The sequence below is a fragment of the Ranitomeya variabilis genome, chromosome 1, assembly GCF_051348905.1.
Source record: "Ranitomeya variabilis isolate aRanVar5 chromosome 1, aRanVar5.hap1, whole genome shotgun sequence".
In the NCBI taxonomy this organism is placed as follows: Eukaryota; Metazoa; Chordata; class Amphibia; order Anura; family Dendrobatidae; genus Ranitomeya; species Ranitomeya variabilis.
In genome coordinates this window covers 170,315,651-170,337,366 of record NC_135232.1, presented here as the reverse complement: position 1 = coordinate 170,337,366, position 21,716 = coordinate 170,315,651, and the positions used below count along the sequence as shown (strand labels likewise).

The following is a 21,716-nucleotide window of genomic DNA, read 5'->3' as shown; positions in this document are numbered from 1 at the left end:
ACGGTGAGATGGTACACACGGTCCTTTCCCCGGAGGGCGCGGACAGCTGCCTCACCAAGCTACAGCTTATGAATCCCCCCTCACCTGCCCCACAACCGTCATCGTCATTGCCGCGGTCGGGAGACAGACGATCTGAGCTGCAGGCCTCATCGGGCCCCCCTTGAGACCCAAAGATTACTATAGCTCCTCCTGGAGCTTTGATCCACACCTAGGTAATTCAAACTGCAGCTTTAGAATCCTTTGGTGTTAATATTATCTTTTGACTGTTTTTTTAGCAGACAGAAAAGTTCGTGTTAATGCTATTGACGCATACTAATGTTTTTTTCACTTCACAGTTTAGGATTGTTTTCCAGTTTCTTTTATATGATTCTTCAGTGCCTTTGGCCTCTATTGGACGTTTACTTGGAATCCAGATACGATTTGTTATTTTACCAGCTATGAGTGCCTAAGAAGGCCTATTTTTCTTATAATGCACCGTTGTTTTATTTGTGTTATAAGGTTATTGATACTAACTTTATGCCTTGTTTTGTTTTGGTATTCCATTATAGCTGTAAGTACTTTCTTAATAACCACCATTACAGGGCTGGCACAATTCGCAGCCTACATGTAGACCCGATATATTGCTAGGCCTTATTGGCGCTCCATATATCCAGCTTTCCCCATCTACCCCACCCTTCCTTCACACTTAATTACTAGGTGTTGTCCCTGAATTGTCCTTATGTCCCTAGAGTGTCCCTATACACTGCTGCTCAGCATGTTGTGCTTGGCTAATGTTACGGTTTCCCCTGTTACCCTTGTATCCCAGTTATACCCGACCATCCACTCCTCCTCCCCCATTCCCCACCCGAGTAAACACTATCTATCTTGCCTGAACCTAGAGGACTCTTTCATTTCCAACCCCAAACCACGAAAGATGGCTACCATAGGCGAACCCCACATCTCTTTATTATGCCGCTAACGATCATTTCACACAATGTACGTGGTTTTAATTCTCCACACAAACGTACCAAGGCCTTTCGCTATTATAGGTCTCAACGGGATGACGTGGTCTGTCTCCAAGAGACACACTTCTCGGCCAGTTCTTATCCTAAGTTCTTATCCGCTTCCTACCCATTATATTATTTAGCTACTGCCCCAAATAAGACTAAACGTGTTGCCATTTGCTTTAAGAGGTCCGTCCCTTTTGTCTTTAAATCTTTAGTAGCCGATAAAGAAGGTCGTTACTTGATAGTTACAGGCACCATTTCGGATGAACTGGTAACCATCGTTTCGTACTATGCCCTTAACACCCATCAAACCGCCTTTTTCTCTCAATTACCACCGAACATGCCCAAGGAGCTACGGTACTGTGCGGTGATTCTAACTGTATATTCAAACCCCATTTGGATAGGTCATCAATTACACAATCCCTTACTATTCCATCGCCTCTCCCGTCGGCGGACTTGTCCTCTCTTAATAAACTCCTCTCCCAATACCAGTGGGTGGACTTGTGGAGGGACTTACACCCCTCACAGAGAGATTATACGTATTTTTCCCCGCAACACTTAGTCTATACCAGAATAGATCACATATTTGCCCATCCATCCTTCATTCCTAACGTCTCTAATGTCTCCATCCTTTCCACCCCATGGTCTGATCATTCCCCAATCTTGCTTATATGTTCCGCGCTGCACCCTAAACCGCTATCATATAATTGGATCCTGAACGATTCTCTACTCTCCTATCCTGATATCAATTTGAAATTAAAAGGTCACCTAGAAGAGTATTTTTCTTTAAATCTTCAATCAACTTCTTCCCCTATTTCTTTGTGGGAAGCGCATAAGGCAGTATTGAGAGGCCTCTGTATTCAAGTGGCCTCCCGCAGGAAAAAAGAGAGATGTGCGAAGATGGCTGAATTGGAGGACAGGGTATCAGTGCTTGAGACTCAATTAAAGAATTCGCCATCCCCTGACATATATAGAAATCTCACCCATGCCCGAACTGAACTTGACCTCTGTCTATCTGAAAACGCCGACCGAGCCTTACGCTGGTCCCAACAACGGTTTTATGCCCTCAATAATAAAAACAACTCTAATTTAGCACGTCGGTTAAAATGCCTACCCCAACCCCGTCCCCCAGTAAGATTACGTACCCCCTCAGGAATCACGTCCAACCCGCTGAAGATCACGCAATTGTTTCAGCAGAAATTAAAACAATTATATAGCGCCACCTCAACTGTCGATTCAGGGGAGCTGGAAGCTTTCTTGGACTCCGTCCCACTCCCGGCTCTTGACCCAAGTTTGATTGATTCGCTGAACCAACCTATTTCCTCTAACGACATAGAGTTAGCTATCCAACAATTGAAAGTTAATAAAAAGCCCGGCCCGGACGGTTTTACAGCCCTATATTATAAAAAATATGCCCCACTTCTGATACCCCATCTTACCAATTACTTTAACTCCTTGAGAGAAGGTAATAAACCTGGAGAGGCATCATTAATAGCAGCTGTGTCTATGATACCAAAGCCTAATTCTGATCAGTTAGTATGGTCTAACTATAGACCAATATCCCTAATTAACATAGACCTTAAAATATTAGCCAAGATTCTATCCCAACGTCTAAACTTGGGTCTGGGAGCCATAATACATAGAGACCAGGTAGGTTTCCTTCCCAAAAGACAAGCATCAGATAATATAAGAAGAGTCTCTCACCTGTTGCATCATTGCAAACAGCACAATTTACCAAGCATGTTATTGTCGCTTGACATTAAAAAAGCCTTTGACTCTATTTCTTGGTCTTATCTGTTTGCGGTCTTGCGGAAATGGGGTTTTCCTCCTTACTTTCTTACAATGATTCAGGCCCTTTATAGCTCCCCTTCTGCATATGTACGATACAACGGCTTCTCCTCCCCGCGCTTCCCTATTCATAGAGGCACTCGCCAAGGCTGTCCCTTATCACCTATATTATTTCTTTTAGCATTTGAACCCTTGGCAATACACCTTCGACTCAATTCATCCATCCAGGGAGTCACCATAGCATCAGTCCCCCATAAACTTTTCTTGTTTGCTGACGACATGCTGCTCCTCCTAACATCTCCTCGGTCATCCCTCCCTGCCCTACTTCAAACTCTTAATAACTTTGAACACATTTCAGGTCTACAAATTAATCCCTCTAAATCCTATGCTATGAACATCACTCTCCCTTCCTCCACTATCACATTGCTAAAACAGGATTTCCCGTTTCAGTGGACCTCTAACCATTTGGACTATTTAGGAGTGAAACTTACTTCAAGTACGGCTCATTATAAGAGGCTAATTATCCTCATATGCTCCGTAAAATTCGATCAATACTCCAGTCATGGGGCAAACTTAACCTCTCCTGGCTCGGCAGAGTACACGCACTAAAGATGACTATACTTCCTAAATTACTTTATCTATTTCGGGTCCTCCCAGTCTCGGTCCCCACACAATACCTTAAAATAGCTCAGCGAGCGATTAATACCTTTGTTTGGAGGGGGGGGGGTCTCCCTAGGGTTAATAGAGCCACCCTTTATCGCCATCGTCTAAAAGGGGGATTGGGGGTACCAAACCTCTCGAAATATTATCAAGCTGCCCAACTTGGTCAACTGACGTTGTACCACGCCTACTCTGAACCCCCCCTATGGCTAGCTTTAGAGGCCTCAGAACTCCACTTGAGTACCCTAGATACGTTGCTCTGGACTCTCCCAACACACCGGAGAGAAATCACTAACCCCATCATGGTTCACTCTCTCAGAATCTGGGACTCATTAAAATACTCCTCACATTTAATATCTTCATTCCTACCCTTGGCCCCCTTGTGGGGTAATGCCCAGTTCCCGCCGGGAGTGGATTCCCTCAGGGACTTCCGACTATGGGTCGCGGCGGGAATAACGAGAGTTCACCATCTCATTAACGTGGATGGGCTTATCCCATTTTCTGCTTTGAGTGAAAAATACAATCTCCCACCGAGAGAAATATTTTGATACTTGCAACTTAAAAATTTTGTTCAATCTCTACTAAGAAACTCTGCCCCCCCTATTCCTTCACCCCCTTTGAACAGAGATGCCACCAAAACCCACATGCTCCAGGTATCATATCCCTTCTTTACTCACATCAACTCTCCAACCCACAGGCGGTGCCTGGGCTACACCTCTCGCTGGGAGTCTGATACTGGTTCAACCCTGACAGACTCGGAATGGATCCAGATTTGGTCTTCCTCCACTGGAGGCTTGCTTAACACCCTCATGCTAGAGACCAATTACAAAGTACTTACAAGATGGTACTTGACCCCAGCTAGAGTGGCGAAGGCAGTCGCTAATTACTCTCCAAACTGTTTTCGGGGATGTAACTCTATAGGAGATATGCTTCATATTTGGTGGCTATGCCCAATGGCTCGAAGGTTTTGGACCAGGTATACTACTTGATTCTCTCAATAACAAATATCAATCTTAGGAAAAACCCCTGGGAAGCCCTACTAAACAAGCGTATCCCCAATATTTCTAAATATTCCCTAGCCCTTATCACGTTTATTTTCTTAGCAGCCAAACAAACTATAGCCTTGGCTTGGAAAAAACCTGGCTTGGATCTGTCGGGAGTTAAATCTCGTCTATCATGGTACATGATAAACGAAAAATTATCAGCTATACTCACTGACAGAGTAGAGAGATTCGAACTTACTTGGCTCCCCTGGGCAGAATACACCAGCCACACCCCTTTCGCTATTCCGGTATCTCGAGTATCTAACCGTAGTCCTCAGGCTTCTGTTTAAAATTACCCAAATGGGTATGGATTTATTATAACCTCTTCTCGGGTCCCCCTTCCCTTCCCCCTCCCCTAACCCTTGTCCCCCCTTTTGTGTGTGTTTTTGTCGTTGTTACGCTCGTCCTTTGATATGACTCGTCTTAAGTTTATTGCCAGTTACCAGAACATAAATGAAGGACTGTTACCCCCTTGTTATGACGCAATGTACTAATGTATGATAATACTAAAGTTTCTTCTTTTCCTGTATCATATATGCAAACTTCAATAAAAATGTGTTTAAAAAAAAACAAAAAAAAACAAACACAACAATGTAATCAAAACATTGCAATCAACCCAAAAGTGACATCAATAAAAAACATCTACACAGGGCACAAATAACCAAGTCATCAAACTCCAAATCCTAAAAAATTCAAAATAAAACAGCTCTCAGAAAATGGCGACACAAGCGAATTTTTTTTCTACACATTTCTGAATTTGTTTTACCACTCAATTAAAACAAAAATTATGCATGTTTGGTACCTGCTAATCATACTCTACTGGAGAATATTTCCAGGTAGTTTTTATTATTAAATCAATACTCTAAATAAAATAACCAGAAAAATAAAAAATGCAAGATTGCGCTTTTTTTGTTAATTTGTCACAGTTCGATTTTTTCACTTTTTTCAGTACGTCACATGACAAAATAGGTGGTATAATACAATAGTGCAACTCGTCCAACAAAAAAAAACAAAGCCTCACACTGTTGTGTCTCAACTGAAAAATAAAAAAGTTATGGCTCTTGGATTGAGGGGAGGACAAAACGAAAGTGCAAAAACAGAAAATCGCCCAGTTGGGTAAGGGTTAAGTAAATTAGGGAAAACCAAAAACATGCATCCTGTGTGAACAGAAGCCACAGTTTACAGAACCATTTGGGCCCAACTGCAACCTGAAAAAATATAAAGTGTACAAAAACAGGTATTGGTTGATTTTCTGGCCATAATACGTAAGCTGGCAACCTGCGTCAAGGGTCCTTACACTTGCCAGTCCTACTCTAACATAAAAACCAGAAAAAGAGGAAAAACTCCTCCAATATTCAAGAAAAAACAAAACAGGCAGAGATGCTTACCTGTCTAACTGGGCCATAATACCAGGGCTACCACTAGAAATTTTGGGGCCCCATACTGGCAAAATGTTCAGGGCCCCCTTGTGACTCCGCCCAGGCTCCACCCCAGCCCCGCCTCCACGCTCCACCCCTCGAACTGTCCACAGTCCCACGGCTCTTTCTTGGAAAAACTCCACTTCTCACCTATCACACATTGACAGTTCCCATCACCAGATCACACATATAGCTGGCAGCTTTTGTTTTGGCCAAAAGATTTTTTAAGCCACCAAAATGACAAGGTATACATTTTTGGCCAGGCCCTACTCTACTGTAACCTATTAAATATTTGTTAAAATAAGCAATACAATTTAGGTATATTTTTATTTATTTTTCAATTTTTAAAATGACCTATAATACCACATACAAGGAACAAATACCACAGCACCATGACCAGATGACATATTACCACCAGTGATCGAATAATATCAAATACAAGGAACAAATACCGCTACACCATGACCAGACCACATATTACCACCACATAGTGACTGAATACTACAATACTGATCAGTAATAAAAAAAACCCCACAATACTATCACCATCAGTGCCATTATACACAGGAGTTCTGTACTTAGTATGCAGTGTCTGTGTACAGGTAATACAGTGATCACTGGTGATATTATACACATTAGCTCTGTATATAGTGTATAGGTAATACAGTGATCACTGGTGACATTATACACAGGACCGCTGTATATAGTATACAGTGTATAGTGTCAGTGTATAGGTAACACACTGACTCACCAGTGACGCCTCTAGGTGAAGTCCTTCATCGTTCATCCAGCACAGACTGCCATCACTTCATCCAGCCAGGACTCGTCTCTGCAGGAAATAACACCGTTATCTCGAGTTCCGCTTACAGAACACATTACTTAATTTTCCCAACTTCTACATTACACCACATGAAGAAGGCGACATAGTATCACTCTACACAGTAACAGGACCGCCCCCCCATTTAAAACAGTATACTAAAAAAATAAAATAAATACATCACTGCAGTAATAATATCCCTTAATTAGCCCCTATGGTAATAATATTCACCATCCTAGCCCCCATGTGTCTCATTCCTGGCGTCAGCCATATGTTCTCCCATCCTGCCCTCATGAGTATCCATTCTGCCCCATATGATCTCCCCATCCTGCCCCATCTGTCTCCATCGTATCCATCCTGCCCCATCTATCTCCAATCCTGCCCCCAGTGTCTCCAATCATGTCCGTATCTCCATTCTACCCCGTCTCCAATCATGCCCCCATGTCTGCAATCATGCCCCGTGTCTCCATTCTGCTCCATCTGTTTCCAATCCTGCCCCATTTGTCTCCAGTCATGCCCCAGTGTTTCCAGTCATGCCATGTCTTTCATCCTGCCCCCTGTGTCTCCAATCATGCCCCGTATCTCCATTCTGCCCCGTGTCCAGCATTCTGGCCCGTGTCCAGCTTGCTGCCCCTGTGTCCAGCTTTCTGCCCGTGTCCAGCTCTGCCCGTGTCCAGCTCTCTGCCCGTGTCCAGCTCTCTGCCCGTGTCCAGCTTTCTACCCCTGTGTCCAGCTTTCTGCCCGTGTCCAGCACTCTGCCCCAATGTCCAGCTCTCTGCATCAGTGTCCAGCATTCTGCCCCAATGTCCAGCTTTCTGCCCCTGTCCAGCTTTCTGCCCGTGTCCAGCTTTCTGCCCGTGTCCAGCATTCTGCCCCTGTGTCCATCCATCTGCCCCTGTGTCCAGCATTCTGCCCGTGTCCAGCTTTCTGCCCGTGTCCAGCGTTCTGCTCCTGTGTCCAGCGTTCTGCCCGTGTCCAGCGTTCTGCCCGTGTCCAGCTATCTGCCCGTGTCCAGCGTTCTGCTCCTGTATCCAGCGTTCTGCCCCTGTGTCCAGCTTTCTGCCCCTATGTCCAGCTTTCTGCAAGTGTCCAGCTTTCTGCCCATGTCCAGCTTTCTGCCCGTGTCCAGCATTCTGCCCCTGTGTCCAGCATTCTGCCCCTGTGTCCAGCATTCTGCCCGTGTCCAGTATTCTGCCCCTATGTCCAGCTTTCTGCACCAGTGTCCAGCTTTCTGCACCAGTGTTCAGCGCTCTGCCCGTGTCCAGCATTGTGCCCATATCCAGCATTCTGCCCATGTCCAGCATTCTGCCCCTGTATCCAGCTTTCTGCCCGTGTCCAGCATTCTGCCAGTGTCCAGCGTTCTGCCCGTGTCCAGCTTTCTGCCCCTGTGTTCAGCTTTCTGCCCCTGTGTCCAGCATTCTGACCGTGTCCATCATTCTGACCGTGTCCAGCGTTCTGCTCCTGTGTCCAGCGTTCTGCCCCTGTGTCCAGCTTTCTGCCCCTATGTCCAGCTTTCTGCAAGTGTCCAGCTTTCTGCCCGTGTCCAGCTTTCTGCCCGTGTCCAGCATTCTGCCCCTGTGTCCAGCATTCTGCCCCTGTGTCCAGCATTCTGCCCCTGTGTCCAGCATTCTGCCCGTGTCCAGCATTCTGCCCGTGTCCAGTATTCTGCCCGTGTCCAGCTTTCTGCCCGTGTCCAGCTTTCTGCTCCTGTGTCCAGCGTTCTGCTCCTATGTCCAGCGTTCTGCCCGTGTCCAGCTTTCTGCCCCTATGTCCAGCTTTCTGCACCAGTGTCCAGCTTTCTGCACCAGTGTTCAGCGCTCTGCCCGTGTCCAGCATTCTGCCCATATCCAGCATTCTGCCCGTGTCCAGCATTGTGCCCATATCCAGCATTCTGCCCGTGTCCAGCATTCTGCCCCTGTATCCAGCTTTCTGCCCGTGTCCAGCATTCTGCCAGTGTCCAGCGTTCTGCCCGTGTCCAGCTTTCTGCCCCTGTGTTCAGCTTTCTGCCCCTGTGTCCAGCATTCTGACCGTGTCCATCATTCTGACCGTGTCCAGCATTCTGCCCCTGTGTCCAGCATTCTGCCCGTGTCCAGCATTCTGCCCGTGTCCAGCTTTTTGACCCAATGCCCAGCGTTCAGCCCCTGTGTCCAGCTTTTTGCCCGTGTCCAGCATTCTGACCGTGTCCATCATTCTGACCATGTCCAGCATTCTGCCCCTGTGTCCAGCATTCTGCCCGTGTCCAGCATTCTGCCCGTGTCCAGCTTTTTGACCCAATGCCCAGCGTTCAGCCCCTGTGTCCAGCTTTTTGCCCTTGTGTCCAGCGTTCTGCCCGTGTCCATCTTTCTGCACCAGTGTCCAGCGTTCTGCCCCTGTGTCCAGCGTTCTGCCCCTGTGTCCAGCATTCTACCCGTGTCCAGCGTTCTGCCCGTGTCCAGCGTTCTGCCTCTGTGTCCAGCTTTCTGCCCCTGTGTCCAGCTTTCTGCACCAGTGTCCAGCGTTCTGCACCAGTGTCCAGCGTTCTGCCCTTGTGTCCAGCGTTCTGCCTCTGTGTCCAGCTTTCTGCCCCTGTGTCCAGCTTTCTGCACCAGTGTCCAGCGTTCTGCACCAGTGTCCAGCGTTCTGCCCTTGTGTCCAGCATTCTGCCTCTGTGTCCAGCTTTCTGCCCCTGTGTCCAGCTTTCTGCACCAGTGTCCAGCGTTCTGCCCTTGTGTCCAGCGTTCTGCCCCTGTGTCCAGCTTTCTTCACCAGTGTCCAGCGTTCTGCCCCTGTGTCCAGCGTTCTGCCCCTGTGTCCAGCGTTCTGCCTCTGTGTCCAGCGTTCTGCCCCTGTGTCCAGCATTCTGCCCTGGGCCCCCCGGATCGCCGCTCTCAATAAAAAAAAAACAAATTCTTCTCACCTGACCGCGCTCCTGCGGCGGGCGAAGCTCTCTCCACGCAGCTGAAGCGCGCACTCGCCGGCGACTGACAATGACGTCAGACGCCGGCGACATGCACGCTGCGACTGATGTCAGCTGACAGCCTCAGATTGGCTGGCAGCTGTTCACTATTGACGTGCGGGAATAGCGTTAAACAGCTGCAGCGCCGCTAAGGGCCCGGTTTAGCCTGCGGCTGCTGGTAGGAGCCCGGTGAGCAGATGAGATGGGGCCCGATGCGGGCCTCTTCTGCCCACCGGGCCCCTTCTGCCCACCGGGCCCCATACGCCAGTCAGGGCAGTAATGCCCTGATGGCGGCCCTGCATAATACACTAACAGGGTACAGCGGAACCAAGTAAAATGGCAGCTGCACAGGTGCAATAATACCAAATGAGACAGCCAGTCTTCAGTCAGGGATTGGCCGTGTGGCACACCAGTGCAATACTATCTGCTGCATCCTGTTAAGTAAATTAGGACCTCCCAGAAAGTCTATAGGCATGTAAAGTACTTTGAGGTATAAAATGATGTTTGCCCTTCCAGATGAAATTATAGAGTTTGGACTTTAGTTTTTTTTTAGTTGTCCTGGATTGATAGGAATATGTAGGCTGCTTGCATTACAGAGCTAAAAATGTCTTCAATCGACTCCAAGAGGAACTCAGTGTTCTGCACATATTGTCCAGGAAAATGAAAGGCTTTTTAATTATAATATTCATGGCAATTTTTACACCGCAAATCATATTTTTGGGAGAATTTCAGCAAATCCGGCACATTCGAATTTAAAAAGATCCGCTCATCTGAAAGCAGTATGAAGTAGGGGCAGAGACCGTGATTCAAGCTTATGGAGCATCTTATTGCAGCTAGGATACAATCAGTGTTTTATCTGCTGCAGATATACCAGTTATCTGAATGCTGAGCTGTGCACTGTGCATAGGCAGCAAGCAGCCAATCAGTGGTAGGAGCAGGGTTATAGAGAGCTTGTACATATGGATAAGTACATGGCAGCAAGTTAACTTCTAGTGGTAATCTTCTGCTGACTAAAACTGTGATTTTCTCAAAACTACAGCAAGTTGCCCTGTAAATGACCCACTGTTTGGATTAGGGTCTCTGCACCTACATCTGTCACGTTATTGGTGGAGCAGAGCTGGAATCCATTGGCCAGAGGGGCACGAGTAGGGAAAAGCAAGTGCTAGTAGAAGTCCTTGGAGGTAGCAACATAAAATGTAGGAAACAACCTGAGATGAGTGGGAACAGTCTGGGTAAGACAGTGCTAGGAGCTGGAGACTGGAACTAGAGAAACAGCAAAGCACAATACTCAAGCCATGAGTTAAGTGTTGCAGGTGGCTTTACTAGGCCCAAACAGGAAACAAGATGGCTTCCACAGGTTCAGTATCTGCCATGTTAGCAGAGGGCGACTGCTGAACACAGCTGCAGGGTCCAGTGAAATGCAGCACAATTATCATGGTGAACAATAGCAGCCACTAGTGGTCAATTGGCAGAAGAACACCAGGATGTTGACATGCTGCTCTCAGATTCGGCAACAAAACATAGTGACAGATTCCCTTTAAGACAGAAGTACAATACAGATTACAGTGCAATACGGTTGTCACAAAATACCCACTGTATATAAAAACATAATTGGGATCCCAATCAATAAAATCATAAATTGATCCATTGATTACATTATTTTAACCAAATATTACACAAAAGGGAAAAGTACGCCGACAATACTTGTAAACTGTGTAAGAAACAAGGGTAGATTTAATACATTTATCACAGGGTATGCAGATATTTAAGGGAACTGGGCAATCAGATCTCCATTTTGGTCTAGTCAGCAATTGTAAACTGTTCTCTGGATGAAAGACATAAAATGAGGAAGAAGATCTTAAGTAGCCGGCTTTACAGAGCAAAAGTGGATTTAGTTAGGAAACGGATAGGAAAAACATTGAATATTATGTCATATTCATTGTATGTAAGACAGCTATAAAATATGAGAAGGTGCGGCTTTCCTCTTCAGAACATTTTTATAATTGGGAGAAAATATGGAAAATGTAGTGGAGAACATTAAAACTTAAGGAAGAGGGATAAACAACCACCAAGACAACAGTTGGGTTTATTTTATTTATTTTTTTATATTGTGTAATGTTACAAAAAAATTATCTGAACATTTGGAAATGGGTAGCAGTGGGGAAATTAGACGGATTGTTGTTTTTGTCTACTTTCTTTTCTTGTATTTGTACAGTATGTTTTGTATATTTAAATAAAGTTATAAAAAATGACAACAAACAATCACAGCATTCCGCTGATGTCACAAATGACTGGATGATATAGAATACCCAGTCATCCAGAGTTCCGTTGAGGGTTTTTGTAGGCGTTTGTAGAGAGAGGAGCGTTGTGAGTGACTATTGCGAATATAATGAGAAAAAAGCGCTTAAGGCGTACTGAAGTTCTCTCTGACACCGAGGACAGCAGCGATGATGATGATTTCCATCAGGTGAGCATCACTTTTAGATTTTCAAATAATTAGAATACAATTGAGACAAAAAATCCCAGAAAAAGATGGTTGGACCAAAAATATAGCTCCAGAAAGAGGAAATATGGCGGGAGGAGTTTGGATCATGTTTGCAGAGTAAAGACCGCCCTCCGTTGTGGTATTTGTGACAATATGTCCATGTACAGGATACATAATAATATTGCATGAAGAAAAGCAAATGTCACCACCTTATCCACTTCCTAACCATAAGTATCCCGTATACCCGTTATACTCTGCACATGAAATAAGCGCAGCCCAATGGTAACCACATTCACACAGGCGTCTAACTGTATCTTACTGGAAAATGGACTAAGATAAATTAGAGATCTTCATGGTTATAGATTCTATCTGACATGTTTGCTATTTTTTACAGTCTCATCCGCGAAAGAGGCCAATACCGAGGTCTCCAAGCCAGGATAACACCAGAGGCTTCAATTCGGGCTCGACCCCGAGTATACCAGGTACTGTGCTCCGATCCAGTAAAGGTCCTGACATATTAAGGAGTTATAGTCATTGGGTGCAGAACACGTGCACATTGTGGTCAGGGCTTGGATTTAAGTCTTTTCCATGTCTACAGTAATGAATTCATATTAGCCATTTCTTTTTAACATTTGGTCAGGAATATTCCTGCGGCCATATTACAGTCAGACAGAAATGGGATATGGGGATTTCTTCTCATGGTGGCCATGCACAGTGCAGGTTACTGTAGCTGAATGTGATTGCCTGCCCCATGTACATATAGGGGTACACTGAATACTATATTACGGTGTATGTCTTTGATGTTGAGCCTCAGTCATTGCTATTACACTATTCTAATAAGAGATTTATGTTGTGTTTCCCCCACAGATCTGACTTCACCACCTTCAGATCATATTCCGGACAGTACCACCTGGTAAGACACACGTCTCCTCCATTACTAGATACCTGATGGGGAATAATGACTAATGGTGACTCATATTCTGTTACATTTATGTCACAGCTCCGATGATGACATCATTGTGGATGATGGTGATTCCGATTCTGGTGAATCTTCCACATATAATAGTAAGTTATCATTTCTAGATACAATCCAGGGTTATATTGTTGTAGAAAGAACAATGTGTTTTCTGTATTGTCACAGATCAGTTTCCAAATCTAACAATTAAAATTATCGATGTATCTGTACCTTTAACCCCTTAGGAAATGGTCAGTCGTTGTGCTTTTGTGATTTTTCTCCTTCTTCCTTGAGACATAAGTTTTTTGTTTCCAACCACATTGCCCTATGAGGGCTTGTTTTTAATGTGACGAGATGATCTTTTCAATGACCACATTCATATTACCATATAATGCACTGAAAAATAGGAAAAATTCCAAGTGAGGGGAAATTGTGAAAAAAAAGCCATAATTCCAGATTTGCATTTTGCTTTGATTTTTATGGCATTCATTGCACAGTAAAATTGACGTGAAAATATAATTTTCCAGGTCAATATCATTATGTCCATACCAAACTGGCAAAGTTTTTCTAAGTGTTAACATTTTTCTCTGAAATTGTTACTAAATATATTTGCTTGTGTCGCCATTTTCAGAGATCTGTAACATTTTTATTTTGCCGTTTGTGGAGCTGTGTGAGGACTTGCTTTTTATCAGGATAACTGATATTTTTGCTGATACTATTGATGTGGTCTGATCCAATATTCATAGTCTTATTAGCTCTCTACACTCCATATCTATAGACCCCTCTCTAGTACAGACCTGCATACTAACATGTCTGATTTTAGCCTTATAAAAATCATTTTCACTCTTTCATATTTCTGTACAGATGATTTACCATCTGATTGTGAGGAGAGCTCCACTACAGAGGAGAGGTGAGTTATGCCGGACGCATCTATCTTTATATAAAACCAAGACCTCGGTAACAAATATTTCCCGTGGATTCATATATGATTCCTTATCTTCCCCAGAACACAACTATGTAACATCTCCGGCTATATCCTGGAAGACATTATTTCTCCTACTTCCATCTACGTTACCCACTTCCAGGTAACTAAGGAAGAACTGGTGGAGCGACTGTACCATCTATACAACACGACAGTCTTCGAGAATAAGGTATCTTAGCATTTGTATCTGGGTGACACGTGACTTATCCATTATCTCCTCCTTCAAACGGTCATTTCTATGACTGACGTTCTGAAGAGCATACTAACCCCTTTGTCATGATTCTGACACTTAGCTATTGAATATCTCAGGTAAAAGTCCCTTAGTTTGGTAAATTATGTCACCCTCTTCTTATCTGTGGGATGAGAGGAGACCTTACATGAGCTACCATGCAGAGACAAAGAAATAAGCAACTTTTGGCTTGACAGTCACAGGGTTTTCACATTTATATATAAAAAAAAACATTTTGTTGGCATCTGGTCAATCTTGAAAAAGTGTATTTTTGTTCTCTCATTTTGCACTTCTCCATAGACCCCAGGCTCCATACAAGGAGAGCAGTGCTGGAAATCACGCATTAGATTTAGTTTGTTAGATTGGGGTCAAAGAGTTTCCAGGTTTAATGGAAATTGTTTCCTCTATTCTAGCTCCCTGAGAAAATGGACATTGTGTGGAATAAGAGGCTGACGAAAGCATCCGGTCAATGCCGTCACATAGAGCAGAACAACCAACGTTTCTCAGTTATTGAGCTTTCTGATAAAGTCTGTGATTCTGCAGGTAGGTTTCATGTCACGTCCATCCTGCGGCTTCATAAGACAACCTGTATGCAGGGCACAAAGCTGCTACTTGCAATGTAATACATCTTATATCAAGCAGGGTGTACTTAGATTTTCTCATGTCTGTATAAACTCTTATTTTAGAGCGACTACGATCCGTGCTTGTGCACGAGATGTGCCATGCTGCCTGCTGGATAATCGATGGTGAAGACAGAGACAACCATGGCCCATTATGGCAGGCTTACACAAGAAGGGTAAATGATATCCACCCTGAGCTGCCAGAAGTGACGATGTATCACAGTTATACCATCAACTATAATTACAAATACCAATGTTCCCTGTGTGATAACAAGTAAGTAGATTGTATGATTCATCGTGTCATGAAACACAATCGCTGTGAAGAGAAGTCAGTCCGGTTCTGTTGGTATAAGGTTTTAGTACTTTACTACTATCAGAGCGGACCGACGTCTGGGGGCTGTAGGGATTAGGATATTACATATTATATTTTCTGTGCTGGGGTCAGTTTTTAATATATCGGTTTCAATTTGTTCTTTTTATTGTTACCCATGGTATTAACCAACATTCACTCCAGTCTGGTAACCAATATTCCTCCTCTCTTTGTAGATTCGGCCGTTTTCGACAGATAGCTCTGAATAAATGTTATTGCCGTCACTGTGGATGCCGATTACTTCAACTGTCCACCAGCTAAACATGTAACTATTCTCCAGAATATTTAGTTTGTAACTATGCTTCATTATAATTTAAAGTTCAGATACCTTTATATATTTTTGCCCGAGTAATAACACAATGAGTATCTGTGTTCACCACCAGCACCAGCAATTAGCAGCAAACACTCAGATTCCATCCTCATAGGTTACCAGATAAATACTGGATACATTTTCCATGACTTGCTGGATATGTAATGATTGGCAATTCCCATCATATCTAGAATGCTTTTGCAAATCTCCTTTAATTTCAAGTTTAGCTGAATGTAACTTTTGTTTTATATTTTCAGGTTCACTATTTGATCATTGACACGTATGTAAATATCGGCACCTCATCTACCTGTGATGGAGGTAAGAAAGAATCATCCACTATTGTCAGCAATCAATAAAACGTTATTGTAAAAATATTGAGAATCCTGAGTATCTAATTTAGTCTCTTATTGCCTTATATTATTTAAAGTTTAAATACCTTTGTTTATTTTGCCTTTGTTTTCACCGTGTAGAAAGACAACGAGTGAATGTCTTCATCACAAGTAATGGCAAGCAAACATTCAGAATCCACCAATTCTGATTCACACAAAGCTTCAAACATGAATTTTCCAGGTAAATATTTCTGTGTATAATACAATATTGTTATAATTTCATGTCCATGTGAACTAGTGAGGTGATAGACAGCAATAAAATAATAAAGTTACCTTTGCTTTAGTTTGCTACATTTGATAACAAGTATATGTTTTCAATTTTATAAAAATGTTTTTTAAATTGTTTTCAGATTAATGAGAAATGCGCCTTATCACTTCTATACAAGCACGACGCATGGTTGTTCTGGAGAAAAGAGGCGAATATCTGCACCGGCCTACGCTGAGAACATTATCAGATAGTTTCCTTGACCAAGACATTCTTCACGTTTATGTTTCAAAGCGGTGACGACCCAGCATTAGATGGACAATAGTAGTCATATATTGCTTTGTTTTTTGTTTTTTTTCCCATTCTGGGTTAAATATAAAAACCATTCAAAAATGAATATCTTAGATCCTTATAGCTTCGAACTTTTGTTCTACAAATCGAAGGCTTTTGCTAAACATATCACAATCAATGTTGTCTAGTTCTAACATTTGATAGTTGGACTATATTTATAATTATACAGTATAAACAAATATGCATTTTTAAAATACATTTCAGAATAACCAGAAACACCATCCAAACTTGATGAGTTGCATAACATATCCCTAACCAAGTGTGTTCCTAAGATACCTTAACCCCTTAGTGACAGAGCCAATTTGGTACTTAATGACTAAGCCAATTTTTACAATTGAACAGTGTAATTTTATGAGGTTATAGCTCTAGAACGCTTCAACCTATCCCACTGGTTCTGAGATTGTTTCTTCGTGACATATTGTACTTCATGTTAGTAGTAAAATTTCTTCAATATAACAAATTTATTTTTGAAAAAAAGGAAATTTGGCAAAAATTAGAAGTTTTTGCATTTTTAAAACTTTTAATTTTTGTACCCTTAAATCAGGGAGTTATGTCACACAACATAGTTAATAAATAACATTTCCCACATGTCAACTTTATATCAGCACAATTTTGGAAACACAATTTTTTTTGTTAGGTCATTATAAGGGTTAAAAGTTGACCAGCGATTTCTCATTTTTCCAACAAACTTTACAAAACCTTTTTTTTAGGGACCACCTCACATTTGAAGTGAGTTAGGCTGTCAATATAACTGAAAATACCCAAAAGTGACACCATTCTAAAAACTGCACCCCTCAAGGTGCCCAAAACCACATTCAAGAACAGGGTCGGACTGGCCTGGCGGGGTATCGGGGAAATCCCCGGTGGGCCTTGTCTCTGGGGGCAGGAGAGGAGCAGAAGAAGTAGAAGAAGAAGAAAAAAATCTGCAGTTTTTAGAGGCATGTGCCTTCTAAAAGTGCAGACAGAGAAAGTGCAGGGGCATGGGCGCGTTCACTACCTGAACCGCTTCAGCGTGCGTCCCGATAGTAGCTGTCAATTGTGCGCCCATCGTCACTGGTGTATGACGTAAGTGTCATGCACCTCATGCGATGGGCGCTCATCAGCCACTGGGCCTCTGCTAGGTCGGCGACCATTTTAATATGTGTGCACCGACCTGCAGAGAGGAGGAGGAGAACGCCACCGCCGGGAGCACAGGAAGATAAGAGGAAACTTCTTTCTCTCTGTCTGTATATGTCACTCTGTCTGTCTGTGTCTCTGTCTGTTTATCTTTGTCTGTCTGAATCTCTTGTCTGTCTGCCTGTCTCTCTCTGGGCCAGGATGGATATATATTGGGGAGCCAGGATGGGTATATATGCGGGGCCAGGATAGTTATAAATGGGTAGCCAGGATAGTTATATATGGAGAGCCGGGATGCATACATAAGTGGGATCAGGATGGATATATGGGGGGAGCCAGGATGGAATAATCGGAGGTGAGGCCCAGACAATGGACCAGGATGGATATATGGGGGGGCAGGACAAGGGACATATGGGGGCCAGTATGGATAGCTGGGGGAAGGATGGATATCTGTGAGCAAGGCTGCACAAGGGACATAGGGGGGCAGGCTGGCGCATATTATAAAATAAAGGGGACCAGGCTGGGCGAGATTACTAAATAAAGGGGTCCAGGATGAAGGACTTAATTACTGTTTGGGGGCCAGAATGAGAAACATGCTGTATTAGTTTATGGTGACAAGTGGGGAAGATCATTTCTTTAGAGTCCAATTAGGGACATTATTACTACTGTAATATAATTTACTTTTTAGGAAACAGTTTTTCATGGAGGGAACAAAATGGGGGTCCTCTTATGTACAGGATGGCACTACGTCGTTTTCTTCATCTGACGTAGTGTAGAAGTCGGGGAAAAAGTGGGGAATGTGCTCTGGAAGCGATCAGCAATTGATGAATGTGTGTTATTTTTTGCAGAGATGAGTCCTGGCTGGAAGAAGTGATGGCGGTCTGGCCTGGCTGAACAAGAAAAGCGAAGGACTTCAACTAGAGACGTCACCGATGAGTCAGTGTATTACATGTACACGCACACTATACACTATATACTGTGTACAGAGTTCCTGTGCATAATGTCACCGATGATCACTGTATTACCTGTACACTGACACTACAGTATATACAGAGCTCTTGTGCATGTCACTGGTGATCCCTGTATTACCTGTACACTGACACTATATACAGAGCTCCTGTGTATAATGTCACTGGTGAGCACTGTATTACCTGTACACTGACACTATATACAGAGCTCTTGTGTATAATGTCACTGGTGATCACTGTATTAGATGTACACTGACAGTATATACAGAGCTCTTATGTATAATGTCGCTGGTGGTAATATCAGTGTTGTTAGTATCGTGGTTTGTATTCATGATCAGCATTGTAGTATTCAGTCACTATGTGATGGTAATATGTGGTCTGGTAACAGTGTGGTGGTATTTATCCCCTATATGTGGTATTAGTTGGTCACTATGTGGTGGTAATTTGTGTTCTGGTCACGGTATGGTGGTATTTATCCCCTGTATGTGGTATTATTCAGTCACTGTGTGGTGGAATTTGTAGTCTAGTTATGGTGTGGCTGTATTTATCCTAGTATGTGGTATTATTTGCTGCCTATATGCTGGTATTACATAGTATTATTCAGTCACCTTGTGATCTGTTCATGGTGTGGTGGCATTTCTTCCCTGTATGTGGTATTATTGGTCTTGGTATAGTGGTTTGTGTTGTGTATGGTGGTCATTTGCTCTCTCTGATATTAATTAGGAGAAGATTCTTTATTTTCATTAGAGATTAGACACGGATCAAAATGTCAGAGATGCACTTACAGGGGTTCTCCTGTGAAAAAAGTTATCACCTCTCCACAGGATTAGTGATAACATATTGATTGGTGGTGGTGATGGGGTCTGACTGTTGGGGCCCAGTTGGCAGAATATGGAACTTTTATCCCCATTAGACTGGAGTGGTATGTCCGACTTGACCACTGATCCATTCATTCACTCTGTGGCTGCGAGCGCTGCTCTTGTTTTTTTCTGGAAGCCCCAAAGAAAATGAATGGAGCAGCGGTCAGACATCTGAACTGCTGCTGCATTTTAAAATAGGGATAAGTGTAGTGATGAGCGAACGTGCTCGCCACTGCTCATTACTCGCCCGAGTATCACTATGCGCGGTGTACTCGGCGAGCATCGTGCATTTCCGGGATTATTCGGCGGTAACTGGTGTCTCCACGCAAAATTTTTGGTGGACTTTAGAGACCCAATCACGCTGCAGGGATTGTCTGCCAGGCAATGAAACGCCGCAGCCATCTTTGTTGTGGTCGTGCAGTGATTGGCTTGGCCGCACAGCATCATCCCGAGTATAAGAGACCTGGCGCCGCCCTGCTCGCCGCATTCTGCTCTGGATTTAGCAAGAGTAGGGAGAGCTGCTGCCAAGATAGGGTCAGAATCGTGGTTTTTATAGTTAGTGTAGGCCTGCAAATCCTAAAATCACTAAAATCACAACTCCTGAGAAATCGATGTGAATACTTTTCTGCCCAATGATGACAGAAGTATTCTAGGAGTGATATCTTTATTGGCTAACCAGAAAATAATATGTTTGTTAGCCAAAAAGGTATCACTCCTAGAATACTTCTGTCATCATTGGGCAGAAAAGTATTCACATCGATTTTTCTGGCTAACACGGTACCACAATACAATTTGTTATTGTACATCAACTCCTGAGAAACCAACAGTCCTTTTTAGGGCTAATTCGTGGGTCCCGATATTGCTCCCACTGCAAACCTCCCAAAGCTCCATAACTGTCTGCTGCTGCTGCAGCTTCTTTACTATATACCTAGTTGCATTTGTTTTTGTTCCCAAAAATTCACCCCCCCAAAAAAAATATACAGTGTGTTCTGTCAGACTGAGGCCTGTTTAAAAATCATAGTTTGTCAGGCATACGCAGCATAGTTGTGTGTGCTAGCCTTGTGCCCCCTTTTTATTTTTTTTGGTGTTTTAAATTCACCAAAAAAGGCCTCGTATATCTGCTCCAAGTTTTGGCATTTTAGATCATTTTCCCACCGTTTTTGCTGTCTGTCACGCTAATCATATACCACACTATTTAGCATAAAAAAAATATAAAAAGGCCACATATTTGGCAGTGTGGTATTTCCGTGACAGCCCTCATATATCTGCATGTTCTAAGTTTGGTCATTGCAGGCCGGTGTACCACTTTTTTTGCTGTCAGTTACTCTAATTATATACAGCACTATTTAGCATAAAAAAATAAAAAGGCCACATATTTGCCAGTGTGGTATTTCCATGACAGCCCTCATATATCTGCGTGCTCCTAGTTTGGTCATTATAGGCCAGTGGACCACTTTTTTGCTGTCTGATACTCTAATTATATTCAGCACTATTTAGCATAAAAAAATATAAAAAGGCCACATTTTTGCCAGTGTGGTATTTCCGTGACAGGCCTCATATCTGCGTGCTCAAAGTTTGGGCATTGTAGGCCGGTGTACCATTTTTTTTGCTGTTTGATATTCTAATTATATACAGCACTATTTAGCTAAAAAATATGTAAAAAGGCCACATTTTTGCCAGTGTGGTATTTCCGTGACAGCCCTCATATATCTGCGTGCTCCAAGTTTGGGCATTGTAGGCCGGTGTACCACTTTTTTTACTGTCTGTTACTCTAATTATATACAGCACTATTTAGCTTTAAAAAATATAAAAAGGCCACATTTTTGCCAGTGTGGTATTTCCGTGACAGGCCTCATATCTGCGTGCTCGAAGTTTGGGCATTGTAGGCCGGTGTACCATTTCTTTTGCTGTTTGATACTGAAATTATATACAGCACTATTTAGCTTAAAAAAATATAAAAGGGCGACATTTTTGCCAGTGTGGTATTTCCGTAACAGCCCTCATATATCTGCGTGCTCCAAGTTTGGGCATTGTAGGCCGGTGTACCACTTTTTTGCTGTCTGTTACTCTAATTATATACAGCAGTATTTAGCTTAAAAAAAATAAAAGGGCCACATATTTGCCAGTGTGGTATTTCCGTGACAGCCCTCATATATCTGCGTGCTCCAAGTTTGGGCATTGTAGGCCGGTGTACCACTTTTTTTGCTGTGTGATACTCTAATTATATAC

The 21,716-nt window shown here is 43.3% G+C and overlaps 1 protein-coding gene across 1 annotated transcript; it reads left to right on the top strand.

The window, feature by feature from the left end:
- The first annotated feature begins 11,990 nt into the window (after positions 1–11,990).
- On the top strand, positions 11,991–16,502 carry LOC143793810 (germ cell nuclear acidic protein-like). The gene is made up of 12 exons (XM_077280788.1): positions 11,991–12,114; positions 12,527–12,614; positions 13,000–13,045; positions 13,133–13,197; positions 13,952–13,997; positions 14,094–14,238; positions 14,712–14,841; positions 14,985–15,192; positions 15,465–15,553; positions 15,856–15,916; positions 16,069–16,168; positions 16,338–16,502. The coding sequence occupies exons 1-9, from the start codon at positions 12,037–12,039 to the stop codon at positions 15,547–15,549; spliced, it is 891 nt and encodes a 296-aa protein (XP_077136903.1). The 5' UTR covers positions 11,991–12,036; the 3' UTR covers positions 15,550–15,553; positions 15,856–15,916; positions 16,069–16,168; positions 16,338–16,502.
- Positions 16,503–21,716: the final 5,214 nt, after the last annotated feature.

Excerpts from the sequence above, each read along its gene's own strand:
- LOC143793810 (XM_077280788.1), top strand. The coding sequence starts at position 12,037 with ATGAGAAAAAAGCGCTTAAGGCGTACTGAAGTTCTCTCTGACACCGAG. Across the intron at positions 12,615-12,999 it reads CTCGACCCCGAGTATACCAG|ATCTGACTTCACCACCTTCA; the intron begins GTACTGTGCTCC and ends TTTCCCCCACAG. Across the intron at positions 14,842-14,984 it reads TAAAGTCTGTGATTCTGCAG|AGCGACTACGATCCGTGCTT; the intron begins GTAGGTTTCATG and ends CTCTTATTTTAG.